The sequence below is a fragment of the Canis aureus genome, chromosome 13 (assembly GCF_053574225.1).
Source record: "Canis aureus isolate CA01 chromosome 13, VMU_Caureus_v.1.0, whole genome shotgun sequence".
NCBI lineage: Eukaryota > Metazoa > Chordata > Mammalia > Carnivora > Canidae > Canis > Canis aureus.
This window is the reverse complement of record NC_135623.1, coordinates 24,352,754-24,371,375: the sequence shown is the minus strand read 5'-3', so window position 1 is coordinate 24,371,375 and position 18,622 is coordinate 24,352,754. Positions and strand designations below refer to the sequence as shown.

General features: G+C 56.2%; 2 protein-coding genes and 3 long non-coding RNA genes across 7 annotated transcripts in view; 3 read left to right on the top strand and 2 right to left on the bottom strand.

Moving 5' to 3' along the window:
• Positions 1-378: 378 nt before the first annotated feature.
• KLHL33 (kelch like family member 33) lies at positions 379-9,550 on the top strand. Its single transcript, XM_077845433.1, has 4 exons — positions 379-1,468; positions 5,603-6,527; positions 6,727-6,894; positions 6,981-9,550. Exons 1-4 carry the CDS (start codon positions 526-528, stop codon positions 7,531-7,533), a joined length of 2,589 nt encoding a protein of 862 aa, XP_077701559.1. The 5' UTR covers positions 379-525; the 3' UTR covers positions 7,534-9,550.
• LOC144282148 (uncharacterized) lies at positions 2,128-5,182 on the bottom strand. Of its 2 annotated transcripts, XR_013350488.1 has the most exons (3): positions 5,054-5,182; positions 2,597-2,688; positions 2,128-2,414 (listed from the first exon to the last, which is right to left on the bottom strand). It is a non-coding gene; the product is annotated as an uncharacterized LOC144282148 (long non-coding RNA). The 2 variants fall into 2 exon arrangements; XR_013350487.1 differs by lacking the exon at positions 5,054-5,182 and having other exon boundaries at positions 2,597-3,010.
• A 2,080-nt stretch (positions 9,551-11,630) lies between the features above and the next one.
• LOC144282153 (uncharacterized) lies at positions 11,631-16,953 on the top strand. The gene is made up of 2 exons (XR_013350491.1): positions 11,631-12,175; positions 15,906-16,953. It is a non-coding gene; the product is annotated as an uncharacterized LOC144282153 (long non-coding RNA).
• LOC144282152 (uncharacterized) lies at positions 14,053-17,989 on the bottom strand. 2 transcript variants are annotated; one of them, XR_013350490.1, is made up of 4 exons: positions 17,523-17,988; positions 15,025-15,460; positions 14,812-14,901; positions 14,053-14,203 (listed from the first exon to the last, which is right to left on the bottom strand). It is a non-coding gene; the product is annotated as an uncharacterized LOC144282152 (long non-coding RNA). The 2 variants fall into 2 exon arrangements; XR_013350489.1 differs by having other exon boundaries at positions 14,812-15,460; positions 17,523-17,989.
• A 10-nt stretch (positions 17,990-17,999) lies between these two features.
• The window catches only part of TEP1 (telomerase associated protein 1), a 35,690-nt gene continuing 35,067 nt past the window's right edge, over positions 18,000-18,622 (top strand). Inside the window, exon 1 of the mRNA XM_077845430.1 lies at positions 18,000-18,149. The gene's annotated coding sequence lies outside the window, so the exon portion shown is untranslated. The remainder of the gene's footprint in view (positions 18,150-18,622) is intronic.

Sequence of the window (18,622 nt, the reverse complement as noted above, 5' to 3'; positions counted from 1 at the left end):
AGGGGGTGGGGTCTGAGCCTGGGTGCTTTGGCCTGGGGCCAGGGGTGTGGGGGCAGAGCCCGGGTGCTGGGGCCTGGGGGTGGGGTGGGGGCTGAGCCTGGGTTCTGGGGACGGGGTGGGGGCTGAGCCTGGGTGCCGGGGCCTGGGTGCTGGGGCCTGGGGGCGAGGTGGGGGCTGAGTGTGGGTGCTGGGCCCTGGGTACTGGGGCCTGGGGATGGGATGAGGAGTAGGGACTGGTGCTGGGGCCTGGGTGTTGGGGATGGGGGTGGGAGCAGAGCCTGGGTGCTGGGGCCTGGGGATGGGGGTGGGGGGAGAGCCTGGGTGCTGGGGCCTGGGTGCTGGGGCCTGGGGATGGGGTGGGGGTGAGCCTGGGTGCTGAGGCCTGGATGCTGACCCTGGTGTGAGGGCCTGGGGACGGGCTGGGGGAAAGCACGGGGAGGGGCTGCAGTCAGCACTCCACGGCCCCTTGGGGCCCAGCTCTGAGCCCCTCCTTTCTCCCCTCGCTGCTGCCAACAGCGGGGGACCATGAGCGCCCTGGAGCCCACACTGCCGGCCTCGGCCCTGGGGGTCGGTGTTCCCGGCGGGGGGCAGCACCTGGGCCTCCCTGGGCCCGAGCAGAGACCCCCCTCCCGGCCTCCTTCCTCCGCGGAGGACAGCGGGTCGCCCCCGGTTGTCCTGGCCCTGGGGAAGCTTCGGTGTCAGGAGGAACAGGAGGAGGAGGCAGAAGAGGAGGACGAGGCGGAGGAGGAGGAGGAGGAGGAGGAGGAGCAGAAGGAGGAGCAGAAGGAGCAGAAGGAGGAGAAGGAGGAGCAGGAAGAGGAGGACGAGGACGAGGAGGAGCAAGAGGAGGAGCAGAAGGAGGAGCATAAGGAGGAGCAGGAGCAGGAGGAGGAGCAGGAGCAGGAGGAGGACGAGGAGGACGAGGAGGACGAGGAGGACGAGGAGGACGAGGAGGACGAGGAGGAGCAGGCGCTGCTCAGCGAGGAGCACCCGGGCCTGTTCTTCGCGGCGGCGCAGCGGCTGCGGGCGCAGGGGCAGCTCCTGGACGAGCGCGTGCGCGTGGGCGGCCGCGCCTACGGGCTGCACCGCGTGGTCCTGGCGGCCGTGAGCGGCGTGTTCCGCGCGCGGCTGCGGGGCGGGGGCCCGGGGTCGCCGCTCGGCCTGGCTGTGGCCCCCGCCGCCTGGGAGGCAGTGCTGACCTTCGCCTACGAGGGCCGCCTGGGCCCGGCCCCGGGGCGCGACGTGCTGGCGGCGGCCGAGGCCCTGCGCGCGCCCCGGGTCAGTGCGGCCGCCCGGCGCAGGTGCAGCTGCGAAGCCGGCGGCGCGGGGCCGGGGGCGGAGGGGCCCGGGGCGGAGGCGCCCAGTGCGGAAGCCGAGCTGCGGGAGACGCTGCGGAGCATCGAGCTGCTGTACCGGGAGGGTGCCGGCTGCGACCTGGAGCTGCAGGCGGGCGGCTGCCGGCTGCGGGGTGAGCGCGGGCCGGGGCGGGGGGGCGGGGGGCGACCCCTTAGCCCGCTGGCTGCTGCGGGGGGCACGGGGGGACCGGGACCGCGAGCAGGAGGTGAGGGCCCAACCCGGGGCCCAACCCAGGGCCTCCCACGCCCCGGCCTCTCCTGTTGAGGACGCAGGGCAGCCCGAGGAATAGGGTGCAAAAACTCCGTGTGTCCTGACCCCAGGCGTGGTAGACACGAGGCCTGCAGCTAACCCACAGGCCCGCTTTGGCCTCCTGCAATCCTGGGGCCACCAGGCCGCGGCACCTGAACTTAACTGCACGCATCACCGGGAACGCTAAGGAGGGTGCACTCAGTGGCGGATTATGCAGGTGCTGCCGACATTCCCTGAGGTCCTGGGGTCCAGGCACTTGTAGGCACATCGCCTCTTTTTGTGCTCCCTGCAAACTAGCGAGGCAGCTAACGTTATCCCAGGCGCAGGGCAAGAGGGTTAAACTCGGAGATGTGACCCTGCGACCACCTGACACAAGCCAATGTTGGCTAGCCGGGTCTGCGCCTGCGGGGGGGCCATGTGCTCCCTCCCATGCCACCAAACCAAAGACACACAGGATCCGACAAATGCCAGTTGGGATGCAGGCATATAAAAGTGTTAGATTAAAAGGTGTCGATTGAGAGATTCTCCAGTTCAGCTCTTAGACTTTACTCATGAAGAAACGAGACTCCAAGACATGTCCAGAGGCCTACAGCGACTGCCCATTAGAATGAGCGGAGTCCAAAGTACTTCTGGGACTCCCAGGGGAAAAAGCATCCTGCTTAGCTTGCACGGCTTTAACAAAAGGACCGTAGACTGGGCAGTTGGACACCACAAATGTAGTTTTTACAGCTCTGGAGCCCGGAAGTCGAAGATCAGGGTGCCCGTAGGGTCCTGGTTGGCAGAGGGCCACCTCCTCACTGTATCCTCACCTGGTGCAGGGAGAGGTTACCTCGCTCTTGTTCCTCTTATATGGCAGTAATCCTATTCATGAGGGTTCCGCCCCCACAGCTAATTACCTCCCAAAGGTCCCACCTACAAATATCACCACCCTGGGGACTAGGGCTTCAACATACTGAAGTCGGTTGATTATTTAGGAACTGAAGTGGCTTACCTGCTTGGAAGAAGGCAGATTTTCTCAGGCAACATGTATTTGAAAGCTGTCACTGATGCTCACTACTTGGGAAGCACCGAGATGCTCCCTACCTGGTGCTCAAAAAGACAATGGAAAGCCACATCAACATCATCTGTCCCTGCGGGGAGGCCAACCTGCCACAGATGGTCTGCGAGGCTGGAGCTCCTAAGCTTCCCTGGGAGTTCAGCTGTGCTCCCTGCCCAGAGGACTTCCAGCAGCATTACCCCACTACCTTTTTTTTTTTTTTTTTTTTTTTTTAAATTATTATGAAGCACCTCCAACACATGGCAAATTAAGAAAATACTACCGTAAACACTCGAACATCCTGCTTGCTCCCAGACTTAACAATTAACACTCTTATGATATTTGTTTCATCTCTTTATTTATCACTGAGGTTTATATATATTTTTTTAAGTTTTTTATTTATTTATGATAGGCAACAGTGAGAGAGAGAGAGGCAGAGACACAGGCAGAGGGAGAAGCAGGCTCCATGCACCGGGAGCCTGACGTGGGATTCGATCCTGGGTCTCCAGGATCGCGCCCTGGGCCAAAGGCAGGCGCCAAACCGCTGCGCCACCCAGGGATCCCATATCACTGAGGTTTAAAGTAAGTCTGTGACATTTTGCTCATAAATACTTGGGTTTGTGTCTCTTTAAAAGAGGACATTGCCACAATACTCCTGTCTCACAAGATGAACAATAATTCCTTAGTTTCACCTAGTCCAGGTTGAAATTTTCCCACTTTTCCAAAAAATCTTTCCACTTGCCTACAGCTGCTTCACTCAAACCAGGAGCCGATTGAGAACTCTGCTGTGCTCACATACACATCTCTGAGGCTGCCTTTACTCTTGTACAGTTCGGTGTCCTTTTTTTATGGCTTAAGTGAACAAACAAGATTAGTTATATAGAATGCTCCATTTTCTAGATTTGTGTATGTTTTCTGTCATGGTTTTAACTTTTTCCTTTAGCTTCTCAATTTCTTTCTTTTTTTTTTGTATATTTTTTTATTGGAGCTTGATTTGCCAACATATAGCATAAACCCAGTGCTCATCCCATCAAGTGCCCCCCTCAGTGCCCGTCACCCAGTCACCCCCCGCCCCCCTCCCCTTCCACTACCCCTTGTTCGTTTCCCAGAGTTAGGAGTCTCTCATGTTCTGTCTCTCTTTCTGATTTTTCCCACTTATTTTCTCTCCTTTTCCCTATAATCCCTTTCACTATTTCTTATATTCCCCAAATGAATGAGACCATATAATGTTTGTCCTTCTCCGACAGACTTATTTCACTCAGCATCATACTCTCCAGTTCCATCCACGTCGAAGCAAATGGTGGGTATTTGTCGTTTCTAATGGCTAAGGAATATCCCACTGTACACATAGACCACAGCTTCTCTATCCATCATCTGTCGATGGACACCGAGGCTCCTCCCACAGTGTGGCTATTGTGGACGCTGCTGTAAACATCGGGGTGCAGGTGTCCCAGCGTTTCACTGCATCTGTATCTTTGGGGTAAAGCCCCAGCAGTGCAATTGCTGGGTCGTAGGGTTAGCTTCTCAATTTCTTATAAATTTGACTTTAGAGCTAAAGTTTCTTTTTTTTAAGATTTTTAATTTTTTTTGTTCATGAAAGGCACACACAAAGAGGTAGAGACACAGGCAGGAGAAGCAGGCTCCCGGTGGGGAGCCCGATGTGGGACTTGATTCCAGGACCCCAGGATCACACCCTGAGCCAAAGGCAGATGCTCAACCACTGAGCCCCCCAGATGTCTCTAGAGCTAAAGTTTCAATTAGATTTAGGTTAAATATTTTGGTAAGAGTAGTCCATACTTGATGCCAAACATCTCAAATTGAGTTATGTTAGGAAGCACGTGAGTTTAGTTATCTAATAGCATTTGCCAATAGGGTAGTTTCAGCGTCATGAGGGCCATGCAGACAGGAAGGCAACTGATACCCAAGTATACCCTGCAACCTGACGTTGGTGACAGGAGGCAGTGAAGATCCACTCAGAGAGTCACCGTATGGGCTAGAAAATAAATCCCTTCCTTTCTCTAGGACTCAGTTTCCTTTTCTTAAAACGGGCAATTGAACCGGATGGTTTCAAAGGTTTCTAGTTTAAAATGTGATTCCGTGAACTGTACTGAGATGAGGGGGGGGTGTGAGCAGAACCCTGCACACGGGACATCGGAAGCAGGAGATGGCAGTGGGTGAGATGAGGTCACAGGCATTCCTGAGCGTGGCACCATTTTCTAAGAAAAATTGGACCAACAGGGTAGCGGATGCCAGTGGCTCTTACGATGGTAAAGGAAAGCGCTTTCTTTAGTGCAGGATAGAAACCCGAGCCAGTTGCACATTGCTCTTTGCAGTTGGGTCCATCCCCCCTAATGAATCGCATGTCTGTAACCTGCATTGTCACAGGCCCCTGCGGCGGTACCCTGTGCTCACCAGCGCTTGCCTGGGGCTTTGCGCCGCTGCCCGGGGTGGGAGCAGAGGCGGGCCGGCCACCCTGGCTTCTTCTCCCCGCGGTGCCCCTTCCCCTGGGCTTCTCCAACCTGCGGTGCACCGGGCGGGGTGGGGGGGGGCGGGTCCGGGCCCCCGCAGTCCCGCTCACCCGCACCCTCCCCCTACGGTGCCCTCCACCTCCCCTCTCCCCCCTGCAGTGCCCCTTCCCCTCCTCTCTCCCCCATGCGGTGCCCCTCCCCCTCCTCTCTCCCGCCTGCGGTGCCCCTCCCCCTCCTCTCTCCCCCTGCGGTGCCCCTTCCCCTCCTCTCCCCCCCCTGCGGTGCCCCTCCCCCTCCTCTCTCCCCCCTGCAGTGCCCCTCCCCCTCCTCTCTCTCCCGCAGTGCCCCTCCCTGTCCTCTCCACCACCCCCGCGGTGCCCCTCCTACCCTCTCCCCCCCGCAGTGCTCCTCCCCTCTACGGGTCCCCGGGCGGGGTGCGGGGTGCGGTCCGCCCGGCCCCCGCAGCCCGGCTCACCGCGCCCTCCCCCCGCAGTGCACCGGGCGGCCCTGGCGTGCGGCAGCGAGTTCTTCGGCGCGATGCTGCTGAGCGGCATGCGGGAGTCCCGGGGCGCCGCGGTGCGGCTGCGCAGCATGTCGGCACGGGACCTGCGGCTGCTCGTGTCCTTCGCCTACTCGGGCGCCGTGCGGGCGCGGTGGCGGCGGCTGCTGGGGGCGGCGCGGGCCGCGGCGCGGTACCAGAGCGCGGCGTGCCTGGCGCTGTGCGAGCGCGCCCTGGGCCGCGGCCTGAGCCCCGCGCGCTGCCTGGCCCTGCTGCCCGCCGCGGAGGCCGCGGGGCTCGAGGCGCTCGGCCGCCGGGCGCGGCTCTACCTGCTGGGCCACCTGCCGGCCGCCGCCCGCAGCCCCGCCTTCGCGTCGCTGCCGCCCGCGCTGCTGGCCGAGCTCCTGCGCAGCGACGCGCTGCACCTGCGGGAGGAGCTGGAGGCCTTCGCGGCGGCGCGGCGCTGGCTGGCGGCCCACCCCGAGGCGGCCGAGGTCGAGGCGCGGGCCCTGCTGCGCGGTGTGCGCTTCGGCCGCATGTCCACGCGCGAGCTGCGGCGGGTGCGCGCGGCCGGGCTGCCCCCGCCGCTGCCGCCCGACCTGCTGGCGCGCCTGCTGGAGGAGGCGGCGGCGGCCCCGGCTCGCGGCCGGCGGAGGGAGCCCGACGGCGCGCTCGTGCTGCCCGGCGGGGACGGGCTGTCGGCGGACCTGGCGGCCGGGCGGCCGGCGCGCGGCGTGTGCTGGGCGCGGGCCTTCTGCTGCGGCACCGGCCGGGTGCGCACCGTGGAGTGGGGCCGCCTGCCCGCGCTGCCCGGGGCGCGCTTCCGCCACGGGGCCGCCAGCCCGCAGGGCCGCGCGCTCTACGTGTGCGGCGGCCAGGACTTCTACGGCCCCGCCAACACGCTGGCGTCCACGATCAGGTACGGCCTGGGCGCGGGGGTGGGGGGGTGGGGTGGCGGGGATGCGCCCGGCCACCTGTCCCGTGGTCTGATCCCCTGCTGGTGGGACCCCGGGGAGGGCGGAGGGGGGATGCGGCCCGGTCCCTGCAGGTGGGACGCTGGGGAGGGGCAGAGGGAGGGATGCAGCCCCGCCACCTGTCCCGTGCTCTGCTCCCTGCAGGTGGGACCCCGGCCGAGGCGGCTGGGAGGAGATGGCGCCTCTGGCCCAGGCCAGGAGCCTGTTCCCGCTGGTGGCACTGGGCGGGCTGCTGTACGCGCTCGGCGGCAGGAGTGGGGACGTGGCTCTCAGCTCCGTGGAGGCCTACGACCCCGAGCGCGACGGGTGGAGGTGAGGGGGCTGCCCCTGCCGGGCGGGTTGGGGGGGAGGCCGGGAGCTGCAGGAGGCCTGGGCCTGAGCCTCCCTCTCTCCCCCAGGCCCGCGCCAGCCCTGCCAGCACCGCGCTTTGCCCACGCGGCCGCCGAGTCTGAGGGCCGCCTGTACCTGAGCGGGGGCTGCGACGGGGCGGGCGGCTACCTGGCCTCCCTGCTGCTCTACGACCCCAAACAGGAGAAGCCGGGGACACTGCTGAGCCCCATGGGCGAAGCCCGGGCTGGCCACGTCATGGCTGCTCTGCAGGGCCGGTTGTATGTGGCTGGCGGCCTCGGGGACACAGGGGACCTGCTGAGCTTGGAGGCCTATGACCCGCGGACTGACAGCTGGGCCCACCTGGCCCCTCTGCCCTCCCCGCACGTGGGGGCCGCGGGGGCCGCGCTACAGGGGGAGCTGCTGGTGCTGGGGGGCTACAGTCACCGGACCTATGCACTGTCACACCTGGTCCACGCCTACTGCCCCGGCCTGGACCGCTGGCTCTGCCTGGGAACACTGCCAAGGCCCCGGGCCGAGATGCCCGCCTGTGTCCTGGAGCTGCCTGCTGTGCAGCACGCAGACTTGCTCCCCTCCCAGCAGCAGAGCAAACCTGCAGGGTGAGCGGGCAGCAGCGGTGGGTGGCGGGGAGGAAAGGAGCAGAAACAGAGAAGCATGGAGATTGTGGGGGGACGAGGACAAGCTGTGTCGTGAGAGCACAGGGTCGTATGATCTGCTTTTGCGCATATGATCTCTGCTGAGCAAGAGGTGGCCCAGGATTCCTGGAAAAGGCTATTGCCGACGGGGAGGCAGCTGGATGCCGGGATGCGGAGAGGAGGCCCGGAGCGGCCCTACCAGGTGTCGGGACCGTGACATGGCTGATGGGCAAGTGCATCGGGTTCGGAGACAGGAAGCTCCGGGCGTTGGCATGCAGGGGCCACGAGGGGACCGTCCCAACAACCGCGCCTCTGACCCAAGGACCAAGATGAAAAACGTGGGAAGGCCAAGGAGTTTGAGTTTGAGGACACGAGGACCGGACATTTCATGCTCTTCGCTTTTTCAGGACCTGCCCTCCAATCAATCCATGGGACACCCAAGCCCCCTTGGTGATTGTCCTTCTCGGGTGACTCGCAGGCCCACGCCAGCGCCTCCTCAGCCCCCACACCGCAGGCTGCGCCGAAGAGCCTCTGGCGTTCTTTTCTTTTCTTATTTACTCATGGGAGACCCGGGCAGAGGGGACCTCGTGGGGGACCCCGGGGTCACGCCCTGAGCCCAAGGCAGGTGCTCCCTGCTGAGCCCCCCAGGCGCCCCCTTTTGGTCTTGGATCTGAGGCACAAGTCCTTGTCGGGGGCACTGCCAGGGCCAGGAGGAGGGGTGCTGTGCGTGGGGATGATGATGAGGCATGGGCGGGGCAGAGAGGTGCCCGCAGTGGGACTGTGGTAGCTGAGGTTGGGGGGCATGGAAGGAGCCAGAAGCCTGACGGGCCTCTCCTTCCTCTGGGGAGGGTTTGGGGATCGGGAGTGGCGACCCAAGGGCCTAGTTGAGAGGAGGAGGCCGAGAGAGAAAGGGAGAGGCCAAGAGGACTCCGGAGGGGCTTCCCGCTTCCTTTCCCTTTCCTCTAGAGTTTTTAAGATCCGTTTCCTTTTTTTTTTTTTTTTTTGGGCCAGGCAAAGTTCAGTCAGATGCTTCCTTTCTCCTTTCCTCCACCCTGCTCTTCCTTCCTTTTCTTTTCTCTTCTCCTTTCTCCGTCACGGTGATCGGTCACCTCCCAGGTGCCAGGCACTAAGCGAGGCAGGAAGGACACCGACCGGGGAGGCCCTGAGCAGTGGGCGGGCTTGCGGTGGTCTTGGAGTGGGGACACCGAGCTGGTCCTCCCTGTACCTCGCTCCTCGCTCGTAGAGGTGTGGCAGCCCAGACGATGGAGGGGGGACCCCTGCCAGGCCTCCGCTAGGGAGGTCGTTGCCAGATGGCTGTAGTTTGAGTTGGATTTTGAAGACTCCTTGGAAAGTCACCAGTCAGAGAAGAGAAGCAAGTGAGACATGCAGTGCCCTGTGTCTCTCTAGCAGAAGGGAGGTCAGTGTTCCAGAGGGTTCTTCAGGGCCTTCTACTGTTGTTGCCCGCCCACCCTCGTCTCTGGAGCTTTTCTGAAGATGGCAGCTTTCACCTAGTTGTGTCTTCTCTCGATTCACAACTCCCCTTGGTCCTTCCTGCCGGACCCCTGAGCAAGCAGCCGAGGGCAGAGAAGGGTCAGTTATGTGTATAGGTCACTTTTCTATTATCACGGTTTATTAGGGTTCTCATCTTCCTGAGGGTGAGATAGAGGAGCCTCTCTTTGACCTTTCTTCATCCTGGCCTGAGGTGCTTGGCGGGCTTTGGTTTCTGTCTTCTTTTCTTTTTTTGAGATTTCATTAGTAAGTTCTTTTTTACCCATCTCTCTGTTTTGGAGCCTAGATGAGCACGAGGAGGGATAAGTGGGAGATACGTGAGGAAAGGAAAGACAGAGTGAAGAAGCCAGAGAGGGAAATTGAGGGTCCTGAGAACCTATGAGGCTTGGGTCTTCAGGATAAACTTCTGTGAACGTGCTCTTTGTGGTTTGTAGGCCAAGACCAGCCTAAATAAAGGTTTCATCGTTGTTGAACGATTCCTGCCTGAGTTTCTCTATTTTAAAAAGCACATGCAAGTGCCTGTAGTTCGGTCCTATCTCCGCCTAGGACGGACTTCTCACCAAGTAACCCGAGGCCGTCCTCATTCTCCATCTTTCTGCAGGATTGACTGGCTTGGCTTGAAAACTGGGCCCTTATCCTAAATATTTCTTCCCTGGCTCCGGAGAGGACACTCTTCTGAGCCTTCTCTTATTTCTCCAAAGAGGTGGCAGACGGGATGCCCAGCTGGCTCGGTCAGAGGAGCATGTGACTCTTGGTCTCACGGTTGTGAGTTCAAGCTCCATGTTGGGTGTAGAGAATACTTAAATAAATAAGTACATAAAGAACTTTAAAAAACTATTTTAAAAAACCCAGAGAGGCGGCAGAAAGCTGAATCCTATTGTCCAAACGGACATGGCTCCATCCCAGGTGGAGCTGAGAGCCAAGGGTCCAAAAGTACGTGGATAGGGCTGGTTACAGAAGTCTCCAGATTTTACTATTTAGTTTGGTCTTTTTTTTTTTAATGCAGACTCCACATTCAGCATGGAGCCCTATGCAGGCTGTGAACCCATGCCCCTCAGCTCAAGAGTTGGACATCCAACCAACTGAGCCACCAGGCCCTCCTCACTATTCAGTTTTTGAATCGCAGATGGAGTGAGAAGAGAGAAGGAGGCCTTGGATTTGTAGGAGGACACTAGTCAGTGGTCTACCCTTTGGTGAGAAAGACCTGATCTAGGCCCGGTAACAGGCTGGGGCTCGAGCCAAGTGGTGTGTGATTGATTCAGTGTAATATTGCGACTCCAGAAAGGAAGCAGGGTGAGAGTCAGCAATTGGGATGGAAAACACTCACACAGAGTGCATAATCACGGCAATCCAGGGATCAGGCCACGGGTTGGTGAGTGGGTAGAGGCCCAGGATTCTTACATCGGGCCCCTCAGATAATGAGCCAAGGTGTTTTACATATTCCGCTGCTAGCTGCCTCCACACTCTTCCCTCAACCTCCTTTGTGGGTGAGGGCGGAATTTCTGCTATTGCTTCCATCGTTTCCATCATTTCAAGACTGACTCAGGAACTGGGTGGGACTGGGCATGCAGGGAATGTCTAGTATCAGTAAACGCATTGGACTACCTGGGTCCTTTGTCTTCTGCGCCTCATTCTAGATTGTTCATATTCTTCTTTTACCTTGCGTTATGTTCTTCTTCTTTTTTATTTTTTATTTTTATTTTTTATTTTATTTACTTATTTATTGCTTTTTTTTTTTTTTTTTTTTTTTTGCTTTATGTTCTTCTTGAGAAAGCTCTCCTCTCTTCCACCTAAAGTCATAATAACTTAATGTGGGTTCTAGTTTTTTTTTTTTTCCTAGCCTCCCTCATGTCTCCTTGGATGTACCATCATCATGACTTCAGACTCTACAGGCTTTTTTGAGACTATCATTTTCCCTTTTTCCTAGACACAAAGCATTGAAATCATTTGAGTTTGTTCTCCCCTTATCTTTCTTCTTCACTTGAAGAAATATGGGTAGATGTGTGCAGTTTTCCACTCTTCTGCATTGTCGCTCCTTCAGCCTAGACTCTGTGTGGGCAAATAAGGATACTTGGTTTTGTATCTACTAGGATTTTCATGTCACTTTCACCTTCCTTTTTTTTTTTTTTTTCCATTTTAAACCTTCTCTGTTACCAACTTTGCAGGTGTCCAGGGCAAAATACATGGAATGTGAAAACACTGGGACAAGAAACCAGTTAGATTTCTATGTCAGTAGTTCAGAATCACAAGATGAGTCAAGTGAAGAAGAATCTTGGAATGAAGAGATTTTAGAGATCATGTCATTCAAACACTCCTTTTTTTTTTTTAAGATTTTATTTATTTATTCATGAGAGAGAGAGAGAGAGAGGCAGAGACACAGGCAGAGGGAGAAGCAGGCTCCACGCAGGGAGCCCGACGTGGGACTGGGTCCCGGGTCCCCAGGATCAGGCCCCGGGCCGAAGGTGGCGCCAAACGGCTGAGCCCCCCCCACCGCTCCCCCCCCCCACCCCCGGGCTGCCCAAACACTTCTTTATAAAGTGCAGGAAGCCAAGGCATTTGGCACAGCCTGGATAATGAAGAGGAAAGCTTTTTATGAGAGCAGTTTCCAGGTGACATATCCGTACACAAGGACCAAGAGGTTGGCTTGGACGAGCATCACAGTATAGGTCTATAGGCAGGAAAGTCCTAACTACTTGTCTTTTTCTGGCCTCCCTCGTGTCTCCTCAGGCATAAATAGCATTAGAGACTGGAGGCAGTCCCAAGGGGTCTGTAAGCTATGGCACAGACTGGTTGGGAGTTTCAGAGAAGCTCAGGGGCTCTTCCTTCCAGTAGGTTGTTTCATTTGCTAGGTTGCCTTGAGCCGGGGGTTGTTAGGAGTACAATACACCAGGTGAAGCTTTTCCAACAGGGGACCTTGACAGGCCCCTTTACCTTATCAGCATCATCCGGTCTTGCTGCAGACTCAAGGACCAGTCTCTTACCTTATTCAGGGTCTATGAGACTATTTACCTTATTTTCTTCTGCAGTCTAGGTCCCTCGGCTCATTAACAGCAGAGCAGAGTTTAGCCACAGATCTCCTGGACTCCAGCGTGCACATTTAGGTACCGTTCTAAGCATCTCCATCCCCATCTTAGATTAACACGGTGGCCAAGGACTCCATCCTCCTGGGGCTGTCCTAATTTCCATGTTTTTTTTTTTTCTAAAGATTTTATTTATTTATTCATGATAGTCACAGAGGGAGAGAGAGAAAGAGAGAGACATAGGCAGAGCGAGAAGCAGGCTCCATGCACCGGGAGCCCGATGTGGGATTTGATCCTGGGTCTCCAGGATCGCGCCCTGGGCCAAAGGCAGGCGCCAAACCGCTGCGCCACCCAGGGATCCCAGTTTCCATGTTTTGTTTCATTATTCCTACCAGCCATTAGAAGAGTCCCCAAGTCCACTATTTTGACATCCAAAGTTTACTTTGAAATGCCCCGTCCACCCAGAAGAAACACTCCAGTCCTATGTGAGACCAGGTGTCCTGATCATGTTTTCAGTATGACTACTTTTTTGACATAGTCTGAACTCTTTATTTGTTTATTTTTAAAATTTTATTTATTTACTCATGAGAGACACACACACAGAGAGGCAGAGGGAGAAGCAGGCTCCATGCAGGGAGCCCGATGTAGGACTCGATCCCGGGACCCCAGGATCAGGCCCTGAGCCGAAGGCAGGGGCTCAACCGCTGAGCCCCCCGGGCGTCCCAAGCCCGAACTCCTTAGACAGGTCCCATCTTCAATACTTATGGACGCTGACATACTCTTTTAATGTGTTTATGAAAAAGGCCTCCAGGGCAACAGTTCATTGTAACAGTGGCCTTCTGTAGGCAGTAATGCTAAAGACGTGGCCACGGGAGCAGGTGCTACTGCGGCCAGGGTGGGGACTGGGAGTCAAGGGACTTGTGGTCTAGTTCTAGCTCCTTCTCTGACGGTTCTTTTAACCCGGGCAAGTCGTTTGAAACTTTTGGGCTGTCAAGTGAGAAATTAGTGATGAGTTAGGAAAATGATAAGAGCTGCTTTTCTCCAACTGCTAAAATGTGGCTGGCGAGCTGCAGGCAGGATGGTCCAGGCCCTGTTTAGAGCCTCCAGGATCACCGAGCCACAGCACGGACTCCTCTTCCCAGGCCCTCACGAGAAGCACTGCTATGGGATGCATGCTAAGGGCTAGAGTCCCTGGCCACAGTACCTCCTGTAGTGAACCTGGGGAAGTCTTTGTCAGGGCTGAGTGTCTAAGAACGTGGCCACCCCAAACGGCCCCTGACCACTTGTGGTCTGTTCAACCCATGTTTGCTAAGACGCAGGAAGCAGGTGTTGAAGTTACCTGTCCACTGAGTTTTAGCTGGCAGAGATTATTTAGCACTAATACTCTTTAACAAATGACCCCAAATGTTATGAAAGTTGATAGTATATTTTTATGCAAAAGGTGGAAGAACATGCGGGAACAATATATTGAATCTGTTCATTGACTTCCATCAAGACCTCTTCCCGATACCTCTCTGTAGGCTGAGAAGTAGGGCCACTCCCCGACTATGACAACCAGACAGGTACCAGGGCACAAGGGTGGGAAGGAGTGCTAACTTGGGAAGACACCAGTGTCTCCCTGTATTTGGTGACCGTAACCCTGGGGCCATACAGCAATCAGGGAAACATGACTTCACGGCGTACATCCCAGAGGTTGGCTTTGATGTTGATTAATTTGATATCAATGAATGAATATTTGTTGGGTGAATGATGAGAGAGTGTAATCAATCCCATAGATATGAGGCTCCTTGTCTAGGCAGAGAAGCTAGCCACGTAGATTGGCATCTATTTCAGCTAATCTACCTCCCAGGATGAGCAAGTCCACTACAAGGAACTATTGCACAAGTCAATGTGTTAGGAAGTGATTTAAAAGATTTTTTAATTTTAATTTTTATTTATTTATTTATGATAGTCACAGAGAGAGAGAGAGAGAGAGAGGGGCAGAGACACAGGCAGAGGGAGAAGCAGGCTCCATGCACCGGGAGCCTGACGTGGGATTCGATCCCGGGTCTCCAGGATTGCGCCTTGGGCCAAAGGCAGGCGCCAAACCACTGCGCCACCCAGGGATCCCTAAAATATTAAAAAAAAAAAGATTTTATTCATTTATTCATGAAAGACACAGAGAGAGAGAGGCAGAGGGAGAAGCAGGCTCCATGCAGGGAGCCCAATGTGGGACTCGATCCTGAGTCTCTAGGATCACGCCCTGAGCTGGAGGCAGACGCTCAACCACTGAGCCACCCAGGGATTCCCATGATTTAACGGGTTTAAGGAGGGTGGGTTGACTACAATGTAATCCGATATAAACTACTCTTAAATGTTGCAGGCTTAGTTTTCCAATGCTCTGATGATGCAAAGTATTCAAAACTTAGTGACTTAAAACAATATTCTACTATATTTCTCATGATTTTATGTGTCATTAGTTTCACTTAAATTCAGGCAGGGTTTAGCTAGATGAATTTTCTGCTCTATGTTCACTGATGAAGTTACTCGGTTGTATCCAGCTGGTCAGGGCACCGATCGGGAGTCCCCAAGACAGCTGGGTTCACGTGTTCGGCATCCTGGCGGGGGCAGGGCGGGAGGGGGGTTGGCTGGAAAACTAAGCTCAGCTGAGATTGTTCACTGAAGCATATGCATGTGGCCCCTCTTCCGTGGGGTAGTCGAAGGGTAGCTGAACTTACCTGGCAGCCTCCAGAGGGAGTATTCCAAGAGTCCTGGGTGGAAGGTGTGAAGTTCCTTCGACCTAGCCCCAGAAGTCCCAGAACGATACCCTGCAATGTATATTGGTCAAGCAAGTCACCAGGTCATCCCAGGTTCAATAAGGGAGAAATCAGACTCCATTTCTCAGTGGCAGGAGGAGAAAAAAGTTTGTGGTCTACTTTAATCTGCTATACCTGGTAAGGGAGACTGGGCAGAGGAGGAGGGCTTACAGTGGGGAACATCCTTGAAGGAAGGTGAGCAGAGGCAGCAGCAAATATCAACAGGCCAGAGGCCAAATGCACACTTGTTTTGAGTCAGAGGCGTCAGAAGGGCCAATGGCCTGAAGTTCTTGTAGCCCCCTGATGGGCTTCTGTGGCTCTCAGGTAGCCCGGAAGGCCTCCGTTGGGATGTCAGGCGCTACTGGGTAAGTGCTGGTCTACGTACTGCAACTCCTACTATGTTTTGAATTTGGCAGTAGTGGGATCCCTGGGTGGCGCAGCGGTTTAGCGCCTGCCTTTGACCCAGGGCGTGATCCTGGAGACCGGGGATCGAATCCCACGTCGGGCTCCCGGTGCATGGAGCCTGCTTCTCCCTCTGCCTATGTCTCTGTCTCTGTCTCTCACTGTGTGCCTATCATAAATAAATAAAAAAAAATAAAAAAAAATAAAGTTGTTTTGAATTTGGCAGTAGTTACACTGAATGGAAACACGAGCTATAAACCCAAAGGTAATTATTCACAAAGGAGAACAAATCCATTGAAACCAGTGGCCTTTACACTCCCAAGGCTCTCACTCCCCTCAGCTCTGTATCAGAGGAGGCTTGCCCTTCCCGGTTCAAAGTCCTGTTCCTTCAGGAAGTTATCAAAGTCCCTTCCCCACATAACCCTGTGGTTTGTTTCCTAGTGGAATATAGCATTTCTCATAATCCACGTATTATTTTTGCAACTTTCCGCATGTGTCTGTCCCCTTCATGAGATCATAAATGCGTTTTGAGAAGAATGCGGGTTTTATACGTTTTACAAGCTGTCATTTGCATTTGGTAGATGCTTAACGGATTTAACCATTTTTCATTGCAGTGTAGCTGACATAGTGAACAGGTGTTTGTCAAATCAAAATGGGGGAGGACAAGAAGTGTGCAAGAAGATGGACAAGAAGAGATGAACAGCTGTCATAGGTGCTGGGCCCTTACTAAAGGCACTTCTAAGGCTGAGAGGCTGGCACTCCTTCACCCCGGGAGAGACGCCGCAGCTCAATGCCATCGACCGGCAGTTGGGGATGTAAGCTGAGAAGAAAAAACTGAGTGCTCTCTAAGAACTGGGAAATGAGAAAAATAAGATCACCAATTCCCAGGCCTGGCCACCAGGGAAATGAAGACTCCAGGGCCCATTCCACCTGTCAGGATTAGAGCTTCTCAGAGTTTAATGTGAGAGGGAATAATCTGGGAATCTTGTTAAATTATAGTTTGTGATTCATAGGTCCGGGGTGGAGGCTGAGAGTAGCTGTTACAGTCAAGGTGATTCTATACTGAGCCGCGGGCATCTGAGTCCTGTATTGGCTTCTTGAATGTTGTGCCCAAGTATCTACATATATAAACACGTAGTGTTTTATAATAAATCATCTTCTTTCTATTTTTTTATATCTCATAGACATTTTATAAGTTTTTAAATTGTGTGTGTAGGTAAAAAAATAAATATAAATATATATATAAATAAATATAATATAAATAAATGCATTATTTATATATTATAGTTCAGGGTTATAAAGGGGCTAAAAATATTCATTATAAGAAGGGGGTGTTGGGACTGTTAAGGCAGGTAAGCAAGGAAACTACTGAAGACACTGGAATCTGGCTCAATAATTTGAGAAGATGGGATGCTCTTGCCAGTCTGGAAAACAGTATGGAGGTTCCTCCAAAAGTTGAAAATAGAGCTTCCCTATGACCCAGCAATTACCCCAAAGATACAAATGTAGTGATCTCAAGGGGCACCTGCACCCCAATGTTTGTAACAGCAATGTCCACAGAAGCCAAACTGTGGAAAGAGCCCAGATATCCACTGAGAGAAGAATGGATAAAGAAGAAGATAAAGAATGGGCTGCTATTCAGCTATCAAAAACAAACAAACAGGGATCCCTGGGTGGCGCAGCGGTTTGGCGCCTGCCTTTGGCCCAGGGCGCGATCCTGGAGACCCGGGATCGAATCCCACGTCGGGCTCCCGGTGCATGGAGCCTGCTTCTCCCTCTGCCTGTGTCTCTGCCTCTCTCTCTCTCTGTAACTATCATAAATAAATAAAAAAAAAATTAAAAAAAAAAAAAAAAAAAACAAAAACAAACAAACAAACAAAAAAGAAATCTTGCCATTTGGAATGACGTGGATGGAACTAGAGGGTATTATGCTGAGCAACATAGGTCAATCAGAGAAAGACAGGATCTCACTCACGTGTGGAATTTTAGTAACAAAACAGAGGAGCCTAGAGGAAGGGAGGGAAAAATAAAAACAAGATGACATCAGAGAGGGAGACCAACCATGAGACCCTTAATCCTAGGACCGGCCTGAGGGATGTGGAGGGAAGGGGGTGAGGGATGGGGTCGCTGGGGAGGCCGGAGCACTGGGGGGTGTGCAAGGCTCATGAATCACTGACCTCTGCCTCTGAAACTAAGAATATAAAAGTCGGAGCTGAAGCTCCTGTGCTTACCTGGGAAGGAAGGGGGCCTCTCTAAGGCGCGGGGTATTTTCCAGAAGACAGAGACGCGGTTTTCGCCCGCTGCTCTCCTTTTGCTCTGCTCTCTATGAAATGGCCCCAGCACCCCTGTCCCGGGGTCGCCCGTGTCCTTCTGGAGCCTGGTCCCACCTCCTGGGACACGTTCTGCTCAGCCTTTCGGGACGTCCCGACGGACACAGTCGCTCCCGGACCCACCGGCGTCCGCCCAGCGCCCTCGGCCTTCTTTACGCCGGGTCTACACCTGCTCCCTCCCCCGGTTCCCACGGTCACCGAGTCCCTTCGGACCAGTTAGGAGCCCGACGAGCTGGGACGCCTCAGGGTCGGGGGCGGAGAGCTTGCCGCAGGGGGCAGGCGGGACGGCACCCGGGTCCCCTCCGCGACCTCCCCTCCCCGCCCTCCGTCCTCCCCGCTCCCCTCTCCGCACCCCGCCCTCCCTGACCCCCTCCTCCCCTTCCCCCCGCCCGCCCCGGCTCCGGCCTCCACTCCCCCCCGGGCGGAGCCGACGCAGCTCCCGCTTCCGGCCTGGAGCGCCGGGACGTCCCGCGGCTGCGGCCCGAGTCTCCGCTGGCTCCGGGGACCCCCGGGGGACGCCGGCTGCAGGTAGGGCGGCCCGGCCCTGGTCCCCCGCCCCCGGGTCCCCCCCAGGGGCTGCGCTCGGCAGGGGGAGTCGGGGAGGGCGCTTCGGACGCGGAGAGTCGCGGGTGCGGCGGCCCCGGAAGGAGGAGCGTCCCCGGCCTGGGGGGGGCAGGGGAGAGGGAGGGAGGGAGGGAGGGGACCCCGCGGGGAGACCGTGGGAGGGAGGCGGCCGCGGCTCCCGGCGCCCTGGGGGGGGGGCGGCCACCGCTGACCTGGGTGCAGGGGGCGCCCTGGGGGGGTGGCGGCCACCGCTGACCTGGGTGCAGGGGGCGCCCTGGGGGGGTGGTGGCCACCGCTGACCCGGGTGCTGGGGGCGCCCTGGGGAGGGGGCGGCCACCGCTGACCTGGGTGCAGGGGGCGCCCTGGGGAGGGGACGGCCACCGCTGACCCGGGTGCTGGGGGCGCCCTGGGGGGGTGGTGGCCACCGCTGACCCGGG